The sequence below is a fragment of the Eurosta solidaginis genome, chromosome 3 (genome assembly GCF_040869045.1).
Source record: "Eurosta solidaginis isolate ZX-2024a chromosome 3, ASM4086904v1, whole genome shotgun sequence".
Taxonomy (NCBI): Eukaryota; Metazoa; Arthropoda; class Insecta; order Diptera; family Tephritidae; genus Eurosta; species Eurosta solidaginis.
In genome coordinates this window covers 180,411,655-180,436,785 of record NC_090321.1, presented here as the reverse complement: position 1 = coordinate 180,436,785, position 25,131 = coordinate 180,411,655, and the positions used below count along the sequence as shown (strand labels likewise).

Here is a 25,131-nt window from a genome sequence, read left to right as displayed (position 1 = left end):
GTTATCTATAGCTCCTACGAAGTGAGGGTTATCCGTAAGCTTCGTTGGCTGTAGTCATTTACATAGGATATAAAGTTGACTCCTTCTGGCGAGGAAGCGAGCTTCGATGTGTAGAACTTAAAGAAAGAAGGGAATAGGACCCCACCTCGTGGAACCAGTCTGTAAAATCCGTAAATATTTAAATATTTTATTCCTAAAATACACCGAATTATGCCGTCTACTAAGAAATCCGCAATTAGTAAGAAATTTAGACTGGGCGGAGGGCCGTCCGAAGTAATGAAATCGGTACAACGTTCTAGTGAGAGAAGTATGAGCAGGTGATGGGCTGATAGCGCAGCGCACCGATATCAGAGCAATCGTCACTGAGGCAGCACGTAACGACAAGAATGTAGCTTTTTATGATATCAAGATTGACATGGCCCGATCTAACAGATATATCAAAACGTTCTGTCCCTGAGGCCTATGTCGGGGTCAAATATATTAAATTGCATGATAGACCATGAACGCTGATCTTTGTTGTACTTCTAATAAAAATATATTCAGTTGCAAGATTTTGAAATGCGGCCGGAAATAAATCGTTATTTTCAGGTTCCATGATGACTGAGTGCACCTTGATAGTATGAGGCCGATCCCTTGTGAGTTCGGTGCTCTAGGCATGGTGCTACCATGTCCTTTTCTTGGGTACGGGGCTTGGCGCTACGCCTCAACAAATGAATCTCTCAGAGAGCTATTGTTTTTAATCCCAGAATATCTACTAAAGTGCCTGTATGTAAAACCAGTAAAATCTAAGAAACGTTTGAACCGCCGCAGATATCCCCGTTCTCATTAGTTTGACCACGTAGGTTAGGTAAGTTTGAACTGACCGGTCAATAAAGACCTCACATACACTGAATATACCCATAATGTTACCAGAATTTGACGACCAAACGGAAGAGCCCCAATCAGGTGCCAGGACATATGTTATAGAATAACTCCGTCCTCTTAGCAAATACTAGCAGTTTTCTAGGACCCAGCTTAATTGCTGCCTCAAGATCTGGCAACTCTGCCGCACCTAATAGCTGGAGCCTTGACCTGGCGAGCGCAGGACACGAACACAGAACGTGCTCAACCGTTTCTTCCTGCAGCTCGCTTTTCCTACACTTGCTGCTACTGACGAGGCCTAACTTGTAAGTGACGTCAGAAGGCAGTGTCCAGGCAGTATGCCCATCGTGAGCCTTAAGTCTTATCTCTCCTGAGGTATGAACCACTTTGTGAACCTAATATCGTAGGCTTTGGACATGATCTTAGAAATTTTGCAGCCCCTCGCTTTGTCCACATTTCCTGCTTGATGGGTCATATGCAACTCCTGTCTCCTTTTGATTTATCCCAAAAAGATTGGGACGTCTATCGTCGACTCAGCGAGTCCTGCACCCGCATTTGCCAACTTATCGGCCTTTTCTTTACCGTTATAACCGGGAACCCAGTAAAGATATGTGGTACGGCCTGAGCGAAGCAATGCTTCTTTGCATTCTAGAAGACTTCTTAATGAAGTACTGTGTGAGGTTATTGCCTTAATCGCAGCCTGACTATCAATATATGTATAAATTTACGCGACTGCAGCTTAAGCACGCTTCCTCCAGAATTGCTGCTGCTGTCTTCACTGTTATAATTTCCGCTTGAAAAGCGCTGCAGTAGTCTGGCAGCCTGTAAGATCTACTTCTTTCTGGGTCGACACAGTAAACAGCAGACCCAAACCCATATATTAGTTTAAAATCATCCATATACACGTGTATAGCAAGCTCTACCATTTCTGCACACCGACACCAACCCCCCGGCTCAATTGTAGTCCCCATATCTCTTTCAAAGCTCAGTCATGGGACCATATATTCCGTTTGCCCGATATTAGATGACGCTATACTGCTGTGGCCATAAGGCCTGCACTCAAGCTGCCCCGAGGCCCACGTAATTCAAGGCGGAAATACTAGAGTTCAGCAGATTTAACATGCAGCTTTACAAAAAAGGACAAATAAATTTTTGTATAAAAAATGAAGTGACTTAATATGGCAAATATAGATAAAACGACCTAACTGCGTCCATAGAATTTTGTGCTTGTAGACTTCAACCAAAAGTACAAGGTCATGCAAAATATAACTTTTGAGCAAATGATGTTCGGCTTTTATGTTCTTAAGTTCGCTCCAAATATATTGATATATCTCAACGCAAAAGTGCTATGATATTCACTTTCGTTATTGTTATTACATTTTTCTTTGTTCAAATCGCGCATTTCTGCAGAAAAAAGAAATGCTTTAAAATGTTTATCCAGGGATTTCAAACACACACCAATCTCATTGTGTACATATTGAATAAACCAATTTGCGACAACAATTGTATAAGCTTTTCGGCTAGAATGCGCCAACCGAGTCCAACTGACTCACCGGCCATGTCCCAAGCAGACAGTGGCTATTTGTAAAACCCAATTTCTGGTTGTCTTTGGCCATTAGAGTGGTAGCGTTTATTTATTGCATTCTTGCGTACACACCCCTCAGAAAATTGCGTAAGCGATTATAAGCAATAAGGAATATGGCGACAGCGCTACTTATAAATAAAAACGTCGTATGCTAAGATTTTATTCCGTTTTTCATCCGTTTTTCAAATGTTAAAATTTTCTTATTGAAATTGTACTAAGAAGGCGCAGGTCGGAATAAGGGGTTCTGGCGCTGTATTACAAAAGAGGTTGGTCTGGTAAATAATGTAATGGTCTAAAACTTTGTAATGGGCTGAATTTGCGGTAAGGCCTTAGAAGGTGAGGTATTTTGAAAACAAGTATCTTTTAGTTTCATAACTCAAATGTTGGGCTCGTCCTTAGCTAACAGGAGTATATGCCTTGAGATTACACACTCAGCTTCACATTTAATTTATCAGTAAATAAGTAAAATCTGGCAGCCCTGGGACAAATTGAACAAATTCAAATGTACTTTATATGCGTTTGGAAAAGCTGCACATGTGACCAGCACAATTTTTAACAAAAAACAAGTAAGGAAGGCTAAGTTGTAACCGAACATTAAATACTCAGCTGAGATCTTTGGAGACAAATTAAGAGAAAATCACCATTTAGCAAAATGAACCTAGGGTAACCCTGGAATGTGTTTGTGTGACATGGGTTTCAAATGGAATGTATTAAAGAGTATTTTAAAAGGGAGTGCGTCATAGTTCTATAGGTGGACGCAATTTCAGGATATCGCCATAAAGGTGGACCAGGGGTGACTCTAGAATGTGCGTTGTACAATATGGGTATCAAATTAAAGGTATTAATGAGGGTTTTAAAAGGGAGTAGCCCTTAGTTGTATATGTGAAGGCATTTTCGAAATATCGACCAAAATATGGACCAGGGTGACCCAGAACATAATCTGTTGCGTACCGCTAATCTATAATATACAAATAAGTCGGGTTTTCCTTCCTGACGCTATAACTCCAGAACACATGATCCGATTTCCACGGTTTTGCATTCGTTGGAAAGGTTTTGGGCTCCGTGAGGTTTATAGCAAAGAAAATTCAGGATCGACGCACAGAGTCTCGAGATATAGGCCAAAACCTGGACCCGGGCACCCCTAGAATGTGTTTATAGAATATGGATATCAAATGAAAGCTGTTGCTGAGAGCTTTAAAGTAATTTTCATTGTGATATTCGATTTGGTCGCATTAATCTGGCAAAACTGATAAATATGCATGCGAAGCCGAAATAAAGACATGAATTAATAATACCCACATACCTATTTACAAAAGTCCTATTCGATTTGCCTGAAATTTGGTATATAAATTTGCCCATCTATTTATTTTATTTTATTTATTTATTTATATAGTTTATTAGTATTTACGATGCTTTTTTCCGGGAAGTAGACCAGAGACGGGCTGGGACTGGGATTGGGACTAGGACTGGTACTGAGACTGAGACTCGGAGTGGGACTGGGACTGAGACTCGGAATGGGACTTGAACAAAATACGTACCACCCTCTGGTACTGACTATAAGATATGAAGAAGAATGAGAAAAATTTGAGAGAAGAGAACAGAGAAAAGGAGAAGGAGACTGAGAAAGAGATAGAATGAGACGAAGATGGAGATAAATAAAGCGAAAAATACGGAGGGAGTGGTGAGTACAAAGATTGGGAAAAAGAGTAGAGAGACGAGGGCAGAGTTAGACTAAAAAAGCTTATTAAAACGTATGCAGATAGACCAAATTTAGGGCAGAACAACGTCTGCCGGGTCTGCTAGTTTATTTATATATGTAATACCACGAACAGTATTCCTGCCAAGATTCCAAGGGCTTTTGATCTCGCCCTGCAGAAGTTTTTCATTTTCTTCTATTTAATATGGTAGGTGTCACACCCATTTTACAAAGTTTTTTCTAAAGTTATATTTTGCGTCAATAAACCAATCCAATTACCATGTGGCATTTTTTTCATTTTTCGTAATTTGCGATATCGGAAAAGTGGGCGTGGTCATTGTCGGTTTTCGGCCATATTTTATACCAAGATAAAGTGACTTCAGATAAGTTCGCGAACTAAGTTTAGTTAAGATATATCGATTTTTGCTCAAGTTATCATGTTAAGGGCCGAGCGGAAGGACAGACGGTCGACTGTGTATAAACACTGGGCGTGGCTTCAACCGATTTCACCCTTTTTTACAGAAAACAGTTATCGTCCTAGAATCTAAGCCCCTACCAAATTTCACAAGGATTGGAAAATTTTTGTTCGACTTATGGCCTTAAAAGTATTCTAGACGAATTAAATGAAAAAGGGCGGAGCCACGCCCATTTTGAAATTTTCTTTTATTTTTGTATTTTGTTGCACCATATCATTACTGGAGTTGAATGTTGGCATAATTTACTTATATACTGTAAAGATTTTAAATTTTTTGTTAAAATTTTACTTAAAAAAAAAAATTTTAAAAGTGGGCGTGTTCGTCATCCGATTTTGCTAATTTTTATTTAGCACGCATGTAGTAATAGGAGTAACGTGCCTGCCAAATTTCATCATGATATCTTCAACAACTGCGAAATTACAGCTTGCAAAACTTTTAAATTACCTTCTTTTAAAAGTGGACGGTGCCGCGCCCATTGTCTAAAAATTTACTAATTTTCTATTTTGCGTCATAAGGTCGACGCACCTACCAAGTTTCATCGCTTTATCCGTCTTTGGTAATGAATTATCGCACGTTTTCGGTTTTTCGAAATTGTCGATATCGAAAAGGTGGGTGTGGTTATAATCCGATTTCGTTCATTTTAAACAGCGATAAGAGATGAGCGCCCAGAAACCTGCATACCAAATTTCATCAAGATAACTCATAATTTAATCAAGTTATCGTGTTTACGACGGACGGATAGACGTACGGACGGACATGGCTAAATGAATTTCTTTTTTAACCCAGATCATTTTGATATATAGAAGTCTATATCTATCTCGATTAGTTTATGTCATTACGGATTACCGTTATGCGAACAAAGTTAATATAATCTGTGAGCTCTGCTCAGCTGAGTATAAAAAATGAATAACCGTGTAACGAAAAACATGGCTTAATAGAAAAATTTTTCTAGATCTGAACACAAATATGCATCAACAAACATTGAAACTAAACATGTGTGTGTGAACAAAAAAAATAAATTTGTATGCACAATAAAATTTTTGATGGCGGGATCCCGGTAACCGATCCAAGTTCATCACTTCTATCGTGAGTTGATGGGACATTCGATATGGTTAGGTAGCACACTTTTTCTACAGCATGGCGAACGTTGAATAGGTACAGCAGGAAAAAACTCAAAATAATTCCCACTTTTCGTCACGTTTTAGTCTATACGTCAGATACAACGCCCTTACGCCGAAGAATTACAACAGATCGGCAATCGATGTCTGAGCTGAATATCATCCTATCTCGGCTGCCCGTTCAAAAACGCCTCATTTGGGAATATTTTTTAAAAGCATCTTATCTCAAAACTCGCCTAAAGATCGCCCAATCTCATAATTAAGTATAAATTTCCATTCTCAATTATTTCAAAAACGTCGAAATGTTTTGTATTTATGTCCAGATAGATCATTCTTCATACAAATTTTGAAATAGGGCGGTTTTGGAGCGGCCGCAGCACTAAAAAGTTCGTTTTTTTTATTTCAAATCGGCCGGACATCCCTTTATCGCCCTTCACCTTCACAAGCCGTATTAGTTGAATATCAAACATCACCCAAAGTATTCGAAAGAGAACATCACCTTTCGGGGAGCCTCTATGAACCATATTTCCCACATAGTATTAACTCTATATACTACTATACTACTAAAAATTGCTCTGCCTTATTTGCATTTCGAAATCCCGGAATTCCCTAATTGCTAAAGCTTTGAATTTCTTGGTATGTATTTCTAAAATTCCAGTTTCTATAGAAATATACGCAGTCATGTGCGCTTTGTTTTTTTTGCATGTTTTTTGTGTATGTTTTCTGTATAAATATTCATATCTAACATATGTGCAAATACATTTAATTTTCCCCATCTCTCTATTCACCATGGCAATTATTATTGAAATTTTATGCTCGTTTTCATTGTAACTTGCCTTTTAGCTAAATGGTTACAAGAATGTGTGGAAGTGCATGAGTATGCGATAATGTTTGTTCCCATCTGTCATAATTTTGTCCCGCGCTGACATTTTCGTTCTTCACACTTTTTCCGCATGAATATACCTTTTGCTGTAAGTATTAAGTACACACATACACATGCATGCATACGTGAATACTTATACATATTACGTTCACTTATCGCAAGCAACAAAGTGTTTCTTGAAGTGTAAAGCCTTGACATGTGCACCTTTTAATGAGCGGAATTTTGAATTGCATTGACATGCAAACATTACGGCTAATGTAGGCCGTGTAATGAATTCAAATTAAGTAACGCACATTGACTTGTTACATAAATATCATGACAATTTGAAAGAAATGTAATAAATATTATTCTTTAGAGGATTATGATTTTATAGTCGATACTTCATATCCACTAAGGTTCCAACCTCTAGCGGCAAGACTCGATAGCAAGTGATATTATTTGTCCAATTCGGACGGAAGTTTATAAAGCAAGACTTAACCCGATTGAACAGCGATGAACTGATGAAAAGTCTTACCAAAGGTTCAACGTATTTTCTGGTCAAAACCTTGGAGAAACTTCGGATTATGCACACCACCTGTTGTTGTAGCAGTGTTTCGCCCCATCCAATAGGTCCAACTACTCACAAATTGTTATCAATATCCTTTAACGGGAGTCAAAGGAAACTTGCAGTTTCAACATGGGTGGACCAGAAAGAAAGGAGTGTTGGAGGTGGATATCTTTGAGGACCTCTTTGTGCATTTTTCTACTCACGGCTGAGTTTTCAGGTGCAATATTTCCTTATATGTCTGCTGTGTTGCGCAGGTTCCTGAGTATACAGCAGAAACTGTTTGTGCAGTTTTTCATTTCTCACCCTTATGTGTAGTACCCTTGTAAGTGGTGTTCTGGGCACATAAGACGATAACAGTCCGTAGCAGTTCTGAGAGCAGTGTTTTTACAGGCCTGTATTTTCTTCCAGTGGGTAACCTTTAGGCTCGGACACCATATCGGGGACGCGTTGCATGCAAGCGGCTGGCCAATTGCTTTGTAAGGGGTAATGAGATTCTCTTTATCTTTGCCCCAAGTACGGCCGGCAAGATATTTGAGGATTTTAATACGGCTCTGGATTTGAGGTACAATTGCGGAAGCATGATCGCCAAAATGTAGATATTGATCGAACGTCACACACAGTATATTTGGACGTAACACAGTCGGTAGGGTAATGCCATCGGCGTGTATGTCCAATATCGTCGACATTTGTTTTGTATATGTTGTGAATAAGATTGCCGATGAGTTGGTCGTTGACAATGTCCGGTTTTGCGAGGCGAAGAAACTGAAGAGATTAGGGAGATAGTCGTTTATTTCATATTTACATAGCTTATAAAGGGGTGGGTCCGGACCTATGGCCATTATCGTGCAGTCATCGGCTCGAATACAATGGTAACTCTTTCTAGTGGCGAAGGGAGCGTCGGTATGTAAACGCAAAACAAAATGGGGAATAGGACACCACCCTGTGTCAACCCTTATTTAATTCTTCTGGGTTTAGATGTTACAGATAATTCGCAGTCCACCTTTTGAGACGAGGAGGTTAGAAGAAAGGGGGCTCTTCCAAGTCTTGGAGTAAGGTGCCGTGGTTTACTGTATCAAAAGCGTTTTATAAGTCTAGCGCTACGAGTACTGTTATGTGATAATTGTTTGATTCAATCCGCAATTTATCTGTGCGTTGATCGCGTTTAGTGCGGTGGTAGTGCTATGTAGTTTTCGAAAGCCATGCCTGTGATTGACAAGACTCAGGTTTGCGGTGAAATAAGGAAGCGGAATGGCTTCGAGTGTTTTGGCTACTGGCGACAGGAGCCTTATATAACTGGTAGCCTAGTTATCAAAATAACAGTAAAGCTTTAAGTGGCTTCGAATCCAATCTTTGGAAGACTGATACACTTCCTTTAAGGTCCACAGAGGCTCTGGAACTTATGCCCAACCTGCTCGGAAAGACTGTCATGGTAAGCTCCCAATTGTAATGCTGTTTGTTGGAATGCAGTAATGTCCTGGAGCGACATCAGATTTTAGGGACCATTCCCAAAAACTTACATCAAATAGGTCACACCACACGCACCCTCTTTCTATACAATAAGTTCGATATAAGAATCCCAGAGAGGCACGAAAATATGTTTACTCAAGACCCGGAGGTAACGGCCGTATCAATAAAACTCATACATGGCAGAAGGATAGCAACAGACTGAAATCCGCGGGCTTAACAAACTAGCCCGCGATATGGGGTCAAGGTCACAGTGATGAACTTGGGAACTGTGCTGTCGACAAAGTAGCGAGGAAGACTACTGAATAGACCAAGTTGAACGAGCTGAGTGACAATGCTAGCGTAGCTTTGCTCTGCAGAACAAAAAAATTGCACGCACAAATTGGTTCGATTTCCGACACAATTTAGTTAGGAGGAACTCTAGGTCATCCAGTAGTATCACAATGAGCCAGCCGGCCTTAGTGAGCTTCTCTACTTTAGGGGGCAACTATTCTTATTCAACCTAACTATTTCTTAACAATAATCTTTTAAAGGTCACACGATGCATTTCGCGGTCAATTAATTTTAATTGATGTTAGGTTAGGTTGAACTGGCCGGTCCATGAGGACCTCACATAGACTGATTGAGTCCGTAGTGTTACCAGAAGTTTGTTTTAACGACCAAACTGAAAAACCCTATCAAAAACCAGGACCTATGTTATAAAATAACTCCGTCCTCTTGGTAAATACTAGTAGCTTCCTAGGACTTAAGCCACTTGCTGCTTCTAGATCTGAAAGCTGTATCACTCCTAATAGCTGGAGTATTAGCCTGGCAAGTGCAGGGCACGAACACAGAACGTGCTCGATCGTTTCCTCCTCCAACCCGCACTTCCTACTTCTGCTATCACTGGCCAAGCCTAATTTAAAGGCATGTGACGCCAGAAGGCAGTGTCTAGTCAGAATACCCGTCATGAGTCTACAGTCCTCTCTTTTTAATGATAGAAGCAACTTTGTTAGTCTAAGGTTGTAAGACCTACACATAATCTTCGACACTTTACAGCCCCGCGCTTGAACCCACGCCTTTCCCGCTTCGTCGATTATGTGCACCCCTCGCCTTCGCTTAATCTCGCCCAGTCTAATAGGGATGTCTACGGAGCAAGCTTCAAGAGATGCGCCCTTTTTAGCTAGTTCGTCCGCATTTTCATTCCCATCTATTCCCATATGCCCTGGGACCCAATATAGATGTATGCTTCTCCCTGTCCCGATTCTCTCCAGAGACTGCTTACACTCTAACACGCATTTAGATGCTGTGCTATGCGAGATTATTGCCTTAATTGCTGCTTGACTGTCAATATAAAAGTTAACACGGTTGCAGCTTAAGTTATTCTCTTCCAGGGTTTCTACTGCTTTGGTTACTAACTTTGGCTAATATTTCCGCTTGGAAGACGCTACAGTAATCCGGCAGCCTGTAGGATCTGCTTATTTCCGGATCAGCACAGTATACCGCAGACCCTACTCATTCCACTTGATTGATGTTAAATATTAATTTAATTTTTTATGGTCGTCGCTCAACGCCAGTGGCATCAATGTTTGACATTGATATTTGGTTTGTGAAAAAACGCGTTTTGTAAAAATAAAATATTTTCTATTATTTATAAGAAGGCAAAACAACCCTGAACAATCCCTGAACGGAATCGCGGTTTATATATTGTGAAAACAGTTTTCAATGTCCATTTAAATCAAGATACATATACATATACTTTAATGAATATAAGTCATCCACACTGAATGCGATACGCTCTTAAAAAGGACATACACAACATAAACAAAAAATAAAAATTTTAAATGTATACTATACAAAAGAAATATAACGAAAAGAGACTACGGGCACAGAAAGTTGCTTGCATATGTAAGCCACTTCCGTTTCCGTTCAGCATTTTAAATGCTTCAGCATTTCATTGGGATGCGCTGACATTGCGCTGCCTCCGCTTACGTTAATGTCAGCGATGGCAAAGATAGCTAAAACAACAACATAGCGTATGTGCTGCTCAGAGAGTCATAAAGATAATCATGAATAAACAAGTAAGGAAGGCTAAGTTCGGGTGTAACCGAACATTACATACTCAGCTGAGAGCTTTGGAGACCAAATAAGGGGAAATCACCATTTAGCAAAATTAACCTAGGGTAACCCTGGAATGTGTTTGTATGACATGTGTATCAAATGAAAGGTGTTAATGATTATTTAAAACGTAGTGGGCCTTAGTTCTATAGGTGGACGCCTTTTCGAGATATCGCAATAAGGGTGGACCAGGGGTGACTCTAGGATGTGTTTGTACGATATGGGTATCAAATTAAAAGTATTAATGAGGGTTTTAAAAGGGAGTAGCCCTTAGTTGTATATGTGAAGGCGTTTTCGAGATATCGACCAAAATGTGGACCAGGGTGAACCAGAACATCTTCTGTCAGGTACCGCTAATTTATTTATATATGCAATACCAGTAACATTATTCCTGCCAAGATTCCAAGGGCTGTTGATTTCGCCTTGTAGAACTTTTTCATTTTCTTCTACTTAATATGGTAGGTGTCACACCCATTTTACAAAGTTTTTTCCAAAGTCATATTTTGCGTCAATAAACCAATCCAATTACCATGTTTCATCTCTTTTTTCATATTTGGTACAGAATTATGGCATTTTTTTCATTTTTCGTAATTTCCGATATCGGAAAAGTGGGCGTGATCATAGTCCGATTTCTGCAATATTTTATACCAAGATGACTTCAGATAAGTACGTGAACTAAGTTTAGTTAAGATATATCGATTTTTGCGCAAGTTATCGTGTTAACGGCCGATTTCGCCCATTTTCACAGAAAACAGTTATCGTCATAGAATCTATGTCCCTACCAAATTTCACAAGGATTGGTAAATTTTTGTTCGACTTATGGCATTAAAAGTATTCTAGACGAATTAAATGAAAAAGGGCGGAGTTACGCCCATTTTGAAATTTTCTTTTATCTTTGTATTTTGTTGCACCATATCATTACTGGAGTCGAATGTTGACATAATTTACTTTTATACTGTAAAGATATTAAATTTTTTGTTAAAATTTTACTTAAAAAAATTTTTTTTTTAAAAGTGGGCGTGTTCGTCATCCGATTTCGCTAATTTTTATTTAGCACACATATAAAAATAGGAGTAACGTGCCTACCAAATTTCATCATGATATCTTCAACGACTGCGAAATTACAGCTTGCAAAACTTTTAAGTTATAAAAAATAAAAAATAAACTTTTAAGTTACCTTCTTTTAAAAGTGGGCGGTGCCAGGCCCATTGTCCAACATTTTTCTAATTTTCTATTTTGCGTCATAAGGTCAACGCACCTACCAAGTTTCATCGCTTTATCCGTCTTTGGTAATGAATTATCACACTTTTTCGGTTTTTCGAAATTTTCGATATCGAAAAAGTGGGCGTGGTTGTAGTCCGATTTCGTTCATTTTAATAGCGATCTGAGATGAGCGCCAGGTTCCTGGACCAACCACAGACATACCAAATTTCATCAAGATACCTCAAAATTTACTCAAGTTATCGTGTTTACAGACGGACGGACGGACGGACATGGCTAAATGAATTTCTTTTTTCACCCAGATCATTTTGATATATAGAAGTCTATATCTATCTCGATTAGTTTATGCCGTTACGGATTACCGTTATGCGAACAAAGTTAATATACTATGTGAGCTCTGCTCAGCTGAGTATAAAAATATGTATAAGTATGAAATCTGCTTGCTGTATCTCTGCATATGATTTTTGGTTTTTATGACAGCACAAGCAGATGGTAAATAAATGTGGCAATTTTCGTTTTAAAAAAATAAATTTAAAAAAATATTTTCGATTTTGATGACAGCAAATTTTTATTCGAAGTATTAGAAAATTAATCACCCTTATCGCGAGTTTTGTTTTCACCCGAAAATATTCACAGTTTTTGTTCACCCTATCGCAGAGGATGGCGAAAAAATTCTTCGTGTTCGAAAAAGATTTCACCTTATCGGCAACTCTTTGTTCGGGCGAAATGAACAGCGGGGAAACCCAAATTTGTTCACTTATATTTTACAGGCGAACGAGAGGAAAAGAAAATGTTAAGTAATGTTTTGTTTTGAAATTTGAAACACTTATAATTAAATGTATTTTTATTATTAGAAATAAATCAATAAATAATACACAATCAGAAGCTGAGTGGAAAAAAGTTAAATTCCTGTATTGCTAAATATTTAAATTCTATTTTTTATGACATTGTGGACAAAGCGACGGTTCCAAAATGTTGAACACCTCACTGAAACAAGATTGGCTAAGACCCATTTCGTCCTTCCCAACGCCTTCTCCCTATGCGAATACATTTACTCAACTTTACAATTGGTGGAACTCCAAATTTTTGCGTCAATGGTGGCAAGGAGTTGGTGAGAATATCTAGCAAATATTAGAATGCCAGCTTGTTTAGCCTGTGATATTGGCGAAAGCTTATTGAAAAAAATTAACTTGTTATTCAAAAGTGCTGAAAATAGTAATTTTTAGCTTACAGTGAATCATTTAGCTCCAAAGGGTTAGAACTGTCCCTTAATTGCCTCCGAATCGCTTTCACATATATATTTGCCTCGCGCTCAATCAATACCAAACTAAGTGCAATACTAAACATTATTTTATTAATTTTTATTTATATTTTTGTTGTATTTTAAGGAAATATATGCTTGGTTACAAAATTTACACAATTGTAAGTAAATTATTTGTTCACTGCCAATTCGCAATAGAGCATCAGCTGTTTCGAAGTGAACTTTTGTTCGCCCGAAAATGCCAATAGGCGGAAAAAGTTCACCCGAACAAAAGAAGTGAAGGCGAACACTTTTCCGCGTGAACTTCGCGATAAGGGTGAATATGAGTGCTTATTCTGATAATAACGGGAGCCTCAAAACTACCCCGACAGCAGCATTGCATGCCATTCTACACATTCCGCCTGCATACCTAACGGCCAAATAAGTTACGTTAGCAACGCCAAGGCTTAATGCCTCGGGGCAGCTTGAGTGCAGGCCTTGTGGCCACAGCAGCAGAGCGCCATCTAATATCGGGAAAACGGAATATATAGTCCCGAGCCTGAGCTTCGAAAGAGATATTGGGGCCACAATTGAGCCGGAGAGTTGGTGCCGGGGTGCAGAAATGGCAGAGCATACTATACACGTGTATGCGGATGGTTCCAAATTAATGGAAGGGGTTGGGTCTGCTGTTTACTGTGTCAACCCAGAAATAAGTAGATCCTACAGGCTGCCAGATTACTGTAGCGTTTTTCACGAAATTATAGCAGTGAAGAAAGTAGCAGAAATTCTCGGGGAAGCGTGCTTAAGCTGCGTCGCGTCAATTTATATATTGATAGTCAGGCTGCGATTAAGGCAATAATCTCACACAGTACTTCATCAAGAAGTGTTCTGGAAGAAGCTTTGGAAAAACTTCGGCCAGGCCGGCCCATACATCTTTACTGGGTTCCCGGTCATAAAGGGATAGAAGGTAACGAAAAGGCCGGTGAGTCGGGAAAGGAGGGTGCATCACTCGCTGAGTCGATGATAGACTTCCCAATCCCTTTGGGAGAAATCAAAAAGAGACAGGGGTTCCATATGATCCATCAATCAGGAAAGGCGTGGACAAAAGTGCGGGGCTGCAAAATTTCTGAGATCATGTGCAATGCCTTCGATATTAGACGCACAAAGTGACTCATATCTCTGAAGAGAGAATATTCAGGGCTCACGATGGGCATACTGACTGGTGAACACTGCCTTCTGGCGTCACATGCTTATAAGTTAGGCCTCGTCAGTAGCAGCAAGTGTAGGAAGTGTTAGCTGCAGGAAGAAACGGTTGAGACCGTTCTGTGTTCGTGTCCTACGCTCGCCAGGTCAAGGCTCCAGCTATCAGGTGCGGCAGAGTTGCCAGATCTCGAGGCAGAGAATTAGCTGGGTTCCAGAAATCTGCTTGTATTTGCCAAGAGGACGGTGTTGTTCTATAACATATGTGGCACCTGGTTGGGGTTCTTCCGTTTGGTCGTCAAACAAATTCTGGTAACACTATGGACACATTCAGTCTATGTGAGGTCTTTATTGACCGACCAGTTCATCCGCTTGAAGCGCTTAGTCGATTCGGTTTATTCGGCCGCTTGCGACAATGTTTTTCTCAACTTCCCGAAATAAGATAAAGTAACAAAATATAAAATTGAAGCTCTGGACCGCAGCCTTAGGGACAAGAATATAGCACAAACAATTGCATAAATGCTTACTACATCGTGGAATCTTCGACCACATTTCCCCCATCTTGTAGGAAAGATGAGAAACTCGGCCTTGAACTTACTTTTATTTTAGTCAAGAAAATTTTGGTAAAACTATAAGCAAATTCAGTCTATGTAAGGCAATATATGTGTAATACTTCCATATTACTATCACAGGCTGGGTACACTCACAAACATCAGAGTGCCGATGTATTGCTGTTTAAATGTTTTGGTTTTGGTATACAATAATCGAATGTACCCACATTTTAATTTTTCTTGTCACACTTACGCTGCTAAGTTCAGTAACTATTTAATTTTCACATTCACAGCATGCAGTCCAGGATATTCCACTTCTGAAATTCTATATGGCAAGTGATTTTATGCTAGTCACTTTTGTTGTAACTTTAATTTGGTGTGGTGGTCCTGAGATCAAGTCCGGGGTCAAGCGACATCAAGAATTTAGAAACAAGTTGTTTCAACCAAAAAAAGATTTTTCCAAGCGGGGGGTGTTTTGGCAAACACCCGCCAATTTGTAGAAAAAATTAAAAGGGAGCACAACGCAAATTGGAAGAGAGGCTTTTAATCTTTAAAATTGCCTAACAACATCAGACATAAATATTGACCTCAATCAAACCTGCCCATTAAGTTGAGTTATACAAATGACATGGAAACGCTGCTTTTCACTCCAAAGATGAATTATCCATTGATATCTAAAGCACCGCACGTGCCCTCTGAAATACACCACAAAGATATCTATGTTATAAACAAACGGCAAACGTATTCCTCTCAAATATTTTATTGAAATTCCACTTTTCCAGCACTCAAAGTTGTACTTGAACTTGATGACGCCATTGATGACGCCATTGATGGCGCCAAAATGCCACTATAATAACCGACAGCCCATAAAAAGAAATACCAATAATATAAAAACACAATAAATTGTATAGGCCATGGAAAGAAAAATGAATTTTTGCGTCTATTAATGTTGACAAAAAAATATACCGAATAGCTAAAATAGCAATATAGCAAATAGTTGAAACAGTGTTTCAAAGGAGAGAAAAAGCCAAAAAAAGATATGAAAATGTTGAGATGGCAGACGTTGAATTTTGATTGCAAACTAGGAAAATGTATTGATATCTGAAACTAATTTTTAAGTAAAGCTTATTTATTTTAGCAATGGCATAAATGGCGTTTTCGTCCAATTCAAAAAATTATCAGCCCAATTCTAAACCAAAATTCCGTGCGAGTTTTTTCCCTTCTCCCATTCCTCGTATTCTGAACAATGTTCGAATAAGCGGAAACCGGTTATGGGAGAAAAGTAGGTATTATGAATGTGAGGGAGAGGGAGATTTCTCTGCCATTTCATAGGAGTTTTTGCACTTGTTAAATTAAAGGGAATGCATCAAAATAGTTAAAGGAAATTGGTTCTTTTAAGAAAGAACACTTATTTGAACAAATTTGTGCTAAAATATGTATTTACATTCTACCACAATATTCTCACTGTTAATACAACAACAACTACAACCACAATATTCTTTATTTTAAGTCGAAAATTATATCATAAGCAACGGTAGAGCTCTTGGTATACATACATATTTGATGCAGCCATCCAGAAATTGCGCAAGGATTTTTTAATAAGGCTTAAATAGATTTTGGCATATGACGAAGGACGAATTCAACTCAACTTGGCCGCCAGAAAATTGCTTTGCTGAATGAAAGCAGGCAACTCCGGCAGATTTGTGTTATGCGGCCGTCTTTTTCTTATGTTCCGCTGTTGATGTTGCTGTGGCACCAATTCATTACTCATTTCAGTGAATACCACATGAAATGCAATAAATACTGTGCATTGTTTATATTTTATTTCTTAATTTCCAACAAATTTGCAACAATAATTAAACTTTTCAATTTTTTAAACAAAATAAGAAATGTGCAACGAAATTTCAATTGACAAAACAGCTGACTTCGAAAATTCGAAATTCCTATTCCCCAATTATTGTTCTCCCTAGGAGAACAGAATTGGAGGAATTTTTCCGCGGGAATAAAAAAATCCGCGAGAAAAAAATTCCGTGAGAATATTTAGAATTGGTCTGTATTTATCTGTGTCTGATACGAACGTGAAAAAAACAGCAATGCGTCCGCCACGGGTAACTTTATATTTTATTTGCGACTATGACGACTTTCACATTAAACCTGCTACTTTTAAGGTATTGTAATACTTCTCAAAAAGCGGAAGTTGCATCTAGAGTATTTTGCGAATATCATAAATCGGGAATTACTGTTTATCAAGCACTTTGTTGTCACTTCCGAAAAGAAAGTTCTTATTCAAGAGCGAGCTATTTTCCAAATTAGGGGTCCAGTCCCTTCTACTCCAGCAATGAATACTGTATAAAAAACTTTCGCGATCTATTTAATGTCTTCATTTAGTTACCGACCAGTTCAATCTTACCTAAACCCTAAGAATGCCGAATGCAATAAATCGGGATAGAGTGTCCAACAATCAATTTTTATTCCAATTTGGTATAAATTCGAACTGGAGCAAAAAAATCTAAGGGATAGCTTTCCAATGAATTTCTTATACATAGTGTACCTTCTAAAAGAGCTGAGAAACTTTGACCTAAGCTTGAAAGAGGTTTAGTCGGAAACACAATTAATTGCTTTCAAATGTTTCTGAAATTTTTGTTTGCTGTACATGGTATACTTTCGAAGATTAGGCGAAAAATAGCTCATGTGGGAATTTCGATGTGTATTAATTTTGTTCTAAGACTCATCAACTTTCAAGACAAAAAATCGTATCAATTAACATACCTTTTTACAAATATGTTTTGATCGAATAAAAAGCTTGCTTAATAGAGATTATTGCAAATCCCCATGTGACAAGAATAGACCGTTTCTCACCCATACTACTGTTTGGGACTTTCTTTAAATCGGCTGCTATACTATTCATAGGCTAAATAAGATTAAGTTGTAGCTACCCCGGCGACGGAAGCTCACTTCAACAAAATGAAATATATAAATATATCATTTTAAAACATGTAGAAGTTCTAGATACATTGACTGACCTAAAGTTTTATTCCACTTCCGAATTATAGACTGGTCCATATTTTTATTCCACTTCTGACTTATATCCTCAAAAAAACAAATCACATTTTGCTCTGTCAAAGATCACCTGCTACTGAAAAACATAATTTTAAAATAAAATAAAAAATTCAGAAGCTTTCAATAGAGGGGAAAGCAATATGGATTGTATGTTTTTAAAAATTTTTATATATATATACTGATATATCGTAACGTGAAACTACAATACATCTGGCAATACACTTTTTCATTGACGTTTTACTTTACCCGTCTTTCGCAATCTGCCGCCTATTTTCGACGTCACTAAAGTAATATAGTGAAGTCACAACATATACTCATAAAATAATAAGACACATTTTGTTTTTTAAAACTTTATTATTTCAATTAATTAAACTCTCATGCCAGGAGAGTGAAATGCGCTTAAGCCTTGAGTTATTTAGTTATCAAAGTAGGTAGGTTATTTTATGCATGAGTTTACAAAATAACTATAGTTGAAATAGTCATAAATACGTGGTTTAGGAATACAAGTTTCCTGGGGCAGTAAAAGGCAACATGAGAGCTAATAGGCTTAAGCAAAATCAAGTTTAAAAAAAAGTACAAGCAAATAATTTTCAGCTTACGGTACTAAGGATATACATAATTAAGTATGTATGTATGTCTTGATGGAACTAGTAAAACTAAGAGAGCAGATATTAAGTTAAAGTTTAATAAGCACTAGGAGTCTTAATTTAGATTTTCAGATCAGCATTTATCCTAATATTTAATAAAATTACATATATATTTTTTGCGCATTCACTTTTGAGAAGTAGAACCTTACGCGTACATTATTTTAACATTTTCGTGTAATTATTTTATGCTTTGACGGCTTCGTGTACGTAATAAGTAGGGCGAGAGTTGGTCTTATTTTGTATGTCTGTAGGTGTGTTTTTAACACATTATCTTTTAAAAGCACATCTTTTTTACGTAAATGTTAATCACTTTTACAAAAATCGTTTCAAATAATTCAAACTTCTACAAATAATAAATTAAGCAAATTTTCAATTTTTTCTTGTTACTTATGCACTATCACAAACTACGTTCTGTTTCTCGCTTAGGAGTATATAATGAGGTATATGAAAAGTTGTACATGACATGCACAACTCAGTCGAAACGATCAAATAAAACATATTCGCTGCCTCTTTCTCACGTCTCTTAGCAGCTCTTCTCTTCTTACGACTTACCCGCTTCATTACTATCCTTACTCTTCTCTCCGAGATGATAGTGTTCGTAGAGTAAATGTTTGCATCTATCATAGATAGTAAAGTAAAATGCCGTCATAAGACCAGACTTGATAAGTGTAGGAAACATGCCCTTATAAAAGCCTCTCACGCCCTCTTCGTGCATTGTCAACTGAATACAATGGAATGCGTCTTTGCAACGTTGCGTTTTACCAAAACGTGTACGATGGTGCTCGAAACCTTGTACCTGTAAACGTTTCTTAACGAAATCCAAAGGATAAACGACCGCTTTCGATGCAACCCCCGCTGCAGCACCAGTACATAATAATACCCATGTGGGTAATAAGTCATTATGCGCTAAACGTGTATGCAGCAAAATATCATTGAATTTCTTGTAAAACATAAAATTGAAGCCCACCAGCGGCACGATTTGTATCAAAGTCGGATGTAGGCCACGAAAATAGCCACGTATACCTTCGGTACGCCAAATGATTGGTACAGCATGCGCCATATTACGATAACCCTGTCCTGGATCTTGCGCCACTAGGCGTGTGCGTATCACATCGAAGGGAATGGATAAGAAAGTGGCTATGCATCCCGCAAAACCGCCAGAAAAAAAGTTAATAATATTTGGATGTGTCGCCATGAATGGTGAATCACGCATAACCCCACGTATTTGTTCGTAAGACCAAAACTGCGAAACACCATAAACAATGCTCATAAATTGTCCGGCATTATGACCTTTGAAGAGACCACGGAAACCCTCTTCGCGATAAATCAATTTGCTTGCTTGCAATAGCGATGTGTATTTGCCTGGTGTGGTTTTTGAGAGGGGTTCAACTTGCAATTGAAAACGGATTTTTAATACGTCGAATGGTTGCGTGATGGTGCGTGTTAAAGCACCTGAAATTGCACCAGCATATATTTGATTGAGTTGCGCTTGCGTTGAAGTGCGATCATCGTGGTGTGAGGTATGATGCACGGTGCCCTCGACATCATGCGGTTTAGACATATGCAATTCAGTTGCTGCTGGTGGCATTGCAGTAGATTGACCTCTCTGCAGTTGGAGTTGAAATGTTCAAACAATAGGAATGAGCTGAAATAAAGGAAATGTGAAAGTTTTTATTAAAAATACATATTGTTTTAGGCAAGCTATGTTATACTTTAAAACGAACTTGAACCTCTATTCAAGTAAATAATATCTTTCTCTTGCTACTAAACTGAAATGCTTGAAAAAACGTTTCGCACGAGTTGTCCCTTAACAGTCCCGAAACTATCTCGAAATAGTTCCAAAATTATCTCGAATTATTCGGAGATACTCCCGAAATTATCCATGATTAAACCTAAAATGAGAGATTCGAAATAATTCCATAATTTTCCCGAAATAGTTTTGAAATTATCTCGAAAACAATCTCGGAATAGCTCCGATATTATCCCGAATATCATCGGAATGATCCTCAGATAGTTCGAGCTTTTTTATTTGTTATGACCACATGCGACCTTCTAAGCCATACCGCCCTCCCACCCCTTGGATCCATGAGGAGTTCGGGGTCGCAAGAGCCTCGGCTGTTAATGAAACAGGATTCGCCACGGATAGGGGAGGTTGACAATTGGATTTGGAGAAGCTATATATTGCGCTGGCAACCTGAAAGGGTTGCGCTACACAACCCCTTGAATCGATTTGGTATTTTAATCCTCTCTTACGACAGGCACACCTACCACGGGTATATTCTAACCCTCGACTTCACCGCTGCTCGAAATATGGTCCACTGCAGTACAAGGATGGTCAATAGAATTGACAGGTACAGTTTTGTCACGATAGAATTTTGCCGCCTTTTCATAGACAAATCAAAAGCTTTTTAAAAAATCTGTTTCACAGAAAAAATAGTCAAAATAAATTTTTTCGTCTGTCGATATGTCACTTTGGACATATGTATATGGTGACGCAGAGGCTGATGGAAACATATATCAGGGAGACAGTGAATGACCAACTCTCTGAAGCACAACACGCCTATAAGAAGGGAAAATCAACGGAAACGGCATTGCACGAAATTACATCGTGCATAGAGATATCGTTCTCCTTCAAGGAATACTGCCTGGCAGCATTCCTAGACATAGAAAGAGCGTTCAATAACATCAAACCCGACACGATCAATAAGGTACTGACTGAACTGGGCATCGTATCTCAGCAGGTGGAGCTTGTGCACCAAGTGCTCATATGCAGAGTAGTACAGGCAGACCTTGCAGGGGTATCGGTGAGCAGGTTCGTCAGTAGGGGAACTCCCCAAGGTGGAGTCCTATCCCTTCTGCTGTGGGTCTTGGCGGTGAATAAGCCGCTAAGGGACATGGAGGAGGAGAGTGCCTGTAAAGATATGGCGTATGCTGACGACCTTGCCTTGGTGATAAGTGGGAAGTTTCCACAAACTCTCTGCGATATGATGCAGGTGGAACTAAGAAGGGTAGAAGTATGGCCCGCTGATAATGGTCTGAGCGTGAACCCAAATAAAACGGAGCTGGTGCTATTTACGAGGAGGTATAAGATACCACCTCTCTCAACACAGTGCTAAAGACAAGTGAGTCCGCCAACTATCTAGGGCTCACACTTGATAAGAAATTGAACTGGACACAAAACACCACGAAACGTGTCCGTAAGGCCACGGTTGCCCTCTACACATGTAAAGGGGCAATTGCGGAAATGGGGTACATCTCTTATGATAGTGCATTGGATATACACGGCCATAGTTATGCCAATATTGCTATACGGGGTGGCGGTATGGTGGCCCGCCCTGAATAAATCCTCGACGATTCTTGCTCTTCAAATGGTGCACAGGTCCGCACTATTGTGCATAAGCCGAGCCTTCCGCAGAACTCCAACGGAGGCTATGAATGTAATACTGAACCTACTACCCATAGATATAGTAGGCATAAAATATGCAGCATGTGCAGCTATTACGCTAAGGAAACTGACCACATGGTCTCACTGCAACCATACTGAGATTCTCGACAGATTCTGCTTACCATAATGGACAGATTTCTGCAAACCGCATACCAACTTTAACAAGGGATACGAGATATTAATCCCTGAGAGGGAACAGTGGGTGAATGACCCGAATTGGCCCACTGACAGCATTTAGATCTAGACAATATGGATCTAAACTGGATAACAGGGTCGGAGGGGTGTTTATTCGGAACGATTGTACATACAAAGATCGCTTCGCCTTCCGGATCACTGTAGCGTATTTCAGGCCGAGCTTGTGGCAATAGAAGACGTTGTAGACTGCCTAAGGCATAAGACAGTCTTTCAGAGGCACATTAATATTTTCTCAGACAGTCAAGCAGCGCTGAAAGCCCTTGACTCTGTCACAACTAATTCTGAAACTGTAGTAGGCTGTCGCAGATCACTTAACGTGATGGCTGAACATTTTACTCTGCATCTGGTATGGGTTCCGGGGCATAGGGGCATACCAGGTAATGAGATGGCGGAAGATCTGCAAAGAAAGGGTACCTCCCTTTCACTTTCGCCATCCTGGAAGAGGTTGGGCATGCCGCTCTCTCCAGAATTGTCTTCTTCATATTCCAATGCATTTTTCAGTTCAAGAGATGCAACATGAATATTAGTTGTTTCTTCCTTTATTGGGCGAGATACGGTTACTACATCAGCATACTTTATGCGGTCGCGGTTTTTATAGTGATGACCAACGGTGTTTGTTTGGCAGAAATTGCAATCTTCTTCCTTATGGAAAATTTCACGATGCCAAACCATTGGGGATGAAAATGGTAAAGGTCGCTTGTTGCATTTTTCAGTTTTCCATTTTTTGAGGGCACTAGAGCATGTTGGACAGGCGTATTTTAGTACATACCAAACACTTTTGTCATAGGCGCGGTCGTATAAATCTTTCACGGCTTTATTCGTCTCTAATTTTACGCGATGTTGCTTGTCAACGAACAAACCACAGATATAACAAAACTTTTTACGATTATTACACATTGTATAAAAAATAAAACAGCGATAGACCTTTACACGAGTTTAATTTTCTTATTTTAATTTTTTAATTTTGCAAAACTAAGTGGAAATATCTTCAATATATACATACATGTGATTCACAGCAACTAACAGAGCGCAGACCATTGATAGAATTTTTATACCTTTCATGAACATGAAATGGTATATTAACTTTGGTCCGATGTTTGTAACGTTGAGAAATATAGAAGATAGACTCACCATTAAGTATACCGAATTGATCAGGGCGACGAACTGAGTTGATATAGCCATGTCCGTCTGTCCGTCCGTCCGTCTGTCTCTTTGAACGCAAACTAGTCCCTCAAACTTTGAGATATCTCAATGAAATTTGGCACAAGGATGTACTTTTGTATTATATTAGACATTTTCGGATCCGGTAGGATCGGACAACTATAACATATATCCCCCATACAATCGATCGTTCAGATAAGACGATTTTGGTAATTCCTGCCGCAATTTAGAAAGTATAAACGTGAAACTCGGTGATATATATTTTAATATATCATAGAAGATTTTCTGAAAAAATCACTTTGATCGGAGCTATATATAGTATATCCTTATCCCATACACGCGATCGTTCAGATAGAAAGATTTTTGGCCTTTCTCCCTTAGTTTCCAATATAAAAACGTGAAACTTGGTGATATTTACTCTAATATATTGTAACGAATTTACTTGCAAATCCTCTTATTTGCCCTTCTGCTAAGTTCGAATCCCTAAACTGTTGAATAAATAACTCCAATATTGAATAATGGAAAAATGGCCTTTATTAAAGTAATTCACACTTTGCAACTAGCTTGCTTAACAACCAAACTGATTGATATCTCAAATGAAACTCTACTATTCAAAATAATACTGCTCTTGCTCGCTAGATAGCATCTTAGTCGAAACTGCTTGACAACTCAAATCAAACTGAATTCCAGCGCCTCTACAATTGCCGCCTTTTATACTCTTTGATTTCAACCTTCGCATCTTCTAGGCGCTTCCAGAATCTACTAGTCCAGCAGCTCTCAAACTTCTCAGCTGTAACTACAATTGCACAATTTTATAGTTTTTCTCATTGCATACTTATAGGAGTATCTCATATATATGCATGTGTTTGTGCATTGACTCCGCTGCTCGTATACGTACATGGTACATATGTGTAGACGCAATTATTGTTTCGTTTATGTAGATACATAATGATTGATCTATGGATGTGAATTCACGTCACTGCTTAGCATCGGCTTAGAGATGGCAGCACTCCTTAGTTTTGCTAATATTCGTAACAATATCATAGAAGATTTCCTGTAAAAATCATTTCGATAGGAGCTATATATAATATATATCCCAAAAAAACGATCGTTCAGATAAGGGGATTTTTTGCCATTTTTTATTTTATATTTATCTTAAAAATCGTTTAGGTATGTACACCTGTTCACTATATATTTCTTATCTTATACATTCGATTATTTGGAGATTACGAAAGGGATAAGATTACACAGTCCGACAAGAAATTTGACCATAAACCAGACCATACTTTCCTAAAGGCTTTCGATGCGCTGAATTCAAATCTGGACGCAGAATTGCTCTATCACGTCAGGATTTTGAGATATCCTAACCTGAATGTGCAAAAAACACCGTTTTTGCCTATTTTTGAGGTTATATATAAACGACAGATTTTTGTTTTTTTTTTAAAGCACACATAGCATCTTAAAGAAGCCGTCTTTCTCTTACGAATGGCGTTGAGTTTGCTCAAATATCTTTTTTTTTCGCTAAGATAGAGCAATTGTCGTAAGACTTATCGTAAGAGGTATGTGTTCTACTGCATCATACCTACGTTAATTCAGTGGTTTTTCAGCTATAGGAAAATTAGCAAATTTATAAACTTTAAATTGCTCTATCTTAGCAAAAAAAAAAAGAGATTTACAAGGTATA

General features: G+C 38.6%; 2 protein-coding genes across 11 annotated transcripts in view; one reads left to right on the top strand and one right to left on the bottom strand.

Moving 5' to 3' along the window:
• NaCP60E (Na channel protein 60E) overlaps positions 1–25,131 on the top strand; it is a 641,026-nt gene that overhangs the window by 203,474 nt on the left and 412,421 nt on the right. The window lies entirely within an intron of this gene.
• Positions 1–25,131, bottom strand: part of Tpc2 (Thiamine pyrophosphate carrier protein 2) — a 535,063-nt gene that overhangs the window by 203,883 nt on the left and 306,049 nt on the right. For 3 of the 9 annotated variants that reach the window (XM_067774090.1, XM_067774087.1, XM_067774089.1), the window contains one exon: positions 18,334–20,291. The exons of the other annotated variants lie outside the window; for them this stretch is intronic. In XM_067774090.1, coding sequence (XP_067630191.1) covers positions 19,188–20,234 — 1,047 coding nt within the window. In that variant the 5' untranslated portion in view covers positions 20,235–20,291 and the 3' untranslated portion in view covers positions 18,334–19,187. Of the gene's footprint in view, positions 1–18,333; positions 20,292–25,131 lie in introns of those variants that run through there. 9 annotated transcript variants of the gene reach the window in all.